The following is a 1824-nucleotide window of genomic DNA, read 5'->3' as shown; positions in this document are numbered from 1 at the left end:
CCTAATTGAGCTAATTTGGTATTTTATCTTCTAATTATAATAATTGAAATAAAGTATAAGTTTGATTTCTTATACTTGGGCCTAACTGAGCTAATTTGCTCTTTTCTCCTCTAATAATAAATGAAAATAAGATATAAGTTTTGTTTCTGAAAAAGAAACATAAATTAGAAAATGCAGAGCCCGTACTTTAACTATTTATGAATGATATAAAGTAAATTATTATTAATAGTAAGGAGGCATTTATCTCTAGTTGGATAAAGTCGCAATGACAATGCAAAAACTATACATACACGGCACTACAAAAATGTATATATACTAGACATATGCAACCAAGAACTAGTGCACTTGATAATTTAGTGAGCAACGTTGCACTCGATCGCCGCCGATAAGAAGGTCATGCAGCTCGTGGAACTGGTCACACTCACACCCCTCGGCGCCAATCTCTGCTAGTGCTGCCACGAGCTTCGGCAGCATGTTGGAAAGCGCCAGTCTTAACCCGGCTGAGCATGATCTATCGTCCTTGCTCCCCTTGGTGGCGCATGCATCACCATCGAGCATGCCAACTACACACCCTCTGAGGTATGCCTCACATGCTCGAAGAATGAACCTCCCTCGGCGGCAGAAGTGATCCTTAATGAATCCCTCAAATCCACATGGCGGTCGGCGGAACAAGTGGATCATCGTCCAAAGGGTGAGCAAGTAAGCATTTTCATTGTATGGCAGTGCGTTGCGGCATCCCTCTGGCTTGTCAACTAGGGCCTGATAACCGACCTCATTGTAGTATGGTTGGTCGTTGAGTATAAGACCCTGTATAGAGACGACGGCCTGTAGGAGACTTGATGTAGATGGTGACCAGACTTCAGATGCCTCTCCACCAAAGGTGTTGAGAAGGCTGAGGCACACTGTGCCAGAGTTGTAGAGGTTGGGGTTGAGGCGAAGACCGAATGAGTGGTAGTACACCATCGGAGGCATATCAGGATAGGATGGCGGCAGGTGCAGGTCGAAGAAGAAGAGCCCGTCGTGGTAGGGTGTCCCGCTCGCACCAACTATCACGGCCCTGAGCAGGTCCATGCGGTCCTCGAACACGCGCACATATATGGTGTCTGGCAAGTTGTTGTTCTCCAGTATTTTCCATTCTTTTTGCACCGCCTTCACCCACCTCTTTCCACCACTAGTGCCCTGAAAAAGAATGGTAAAATTTTATGTTCTGATGTTGAATTAAGGTGAGTTTTACAAATTCAAGTAAAATCTGGAAACCGAGCCTTATATCCGGAAACAGAAAAGAAATGTAGTTTTGGGTGGTGAACCCACCTGCCCCGCATTGTCGATGTAATGGTGATCAAGAGGACTATGTGTAACATCAAAATATGGGAAGCGAAACTGATCTTCATCACCGGTGGCTTGTTCAATATTTTTGCCCCTCTCGGCACAGTCGTCATCATTTGTACATGTGTCGCTGCTGGTTAGTGCAGCCGCCATGGCGTGAATCACATCATGATTGCTTGTACTGTGATGACCATCGGTTACAGCCACATTTGCTCCCTCGTTGGCCGTCGCTCCAGCTAATTCCGAGCCCAGTGACGACAACAACAACCTGTTGCCAAAATATCTCATGGTTTGAGCCAACACTTGGTGTCCCAGTTGGGACATATACTCGATGATAGCACCCTTCCGGCTTGCTTTTGTTGCTGCACTGTCATCTTCATCCACCGAATCGTCGTCCTCCTCAGTCGCTGAATCAATGTCACCCTGGACATTGATACGTTCAGGTGGGTTTTGCAGTTCATTGTACTGCAGTCAACATCATAAGTTCATTTAAAAAGT

At 45.6% G+C, this 1824-nt stretch overlaps 1 protein-coding gene across 1 annotated transcript in view; it reads right to left on the bottom strand.

The window, feature by feature from the left end:
• Positions 1-202: 202 nt before the first annotated feature.
• LOC123176094 (probable ubiquitin-conjugating enzyme E2 23) overlaps positions 203-1824 on the bottom strand; it is a 3924-nt gene continuing 2302 nt past the window's right edge. The window contains exons 6-7 of the mRNA XM_044590481.1: positions 1312-1791; positions 203-1179 (exon numbers count right to left, since the gene is read on the bottom strand). Coding sequence (XP_044446416.1) covers positions 337-1179; positions 1312-1791 — 1323 coding nt within the window. The 3' untranslated portion in view covers positions 203-336. The remainder of the gene's footprint in view (positions 1180-1311; positions 1792-1824) is intronic.

This window comes from Triticum aestivum, unplaced genomic scaffold (assembly GCF_018294505.1).
Source record: "Triticum aestivum cultivar Chinese Spring unplaced genomic scaffold, IWGSC CS RefSeq v2.1 scaffold157827, whole genome shotgun sequence".
NCBI lineage: Eukaryota > Viridiplantae > Streptophyta > Magnoliopsida > Poales > Poaceae > Triticum > Triticum aestivum.
The sequence above is the reverse complement of the archived record's forward strand: the minus strand, read 5'-3'. Positions and strand labels throughout refer to the sequence as shown.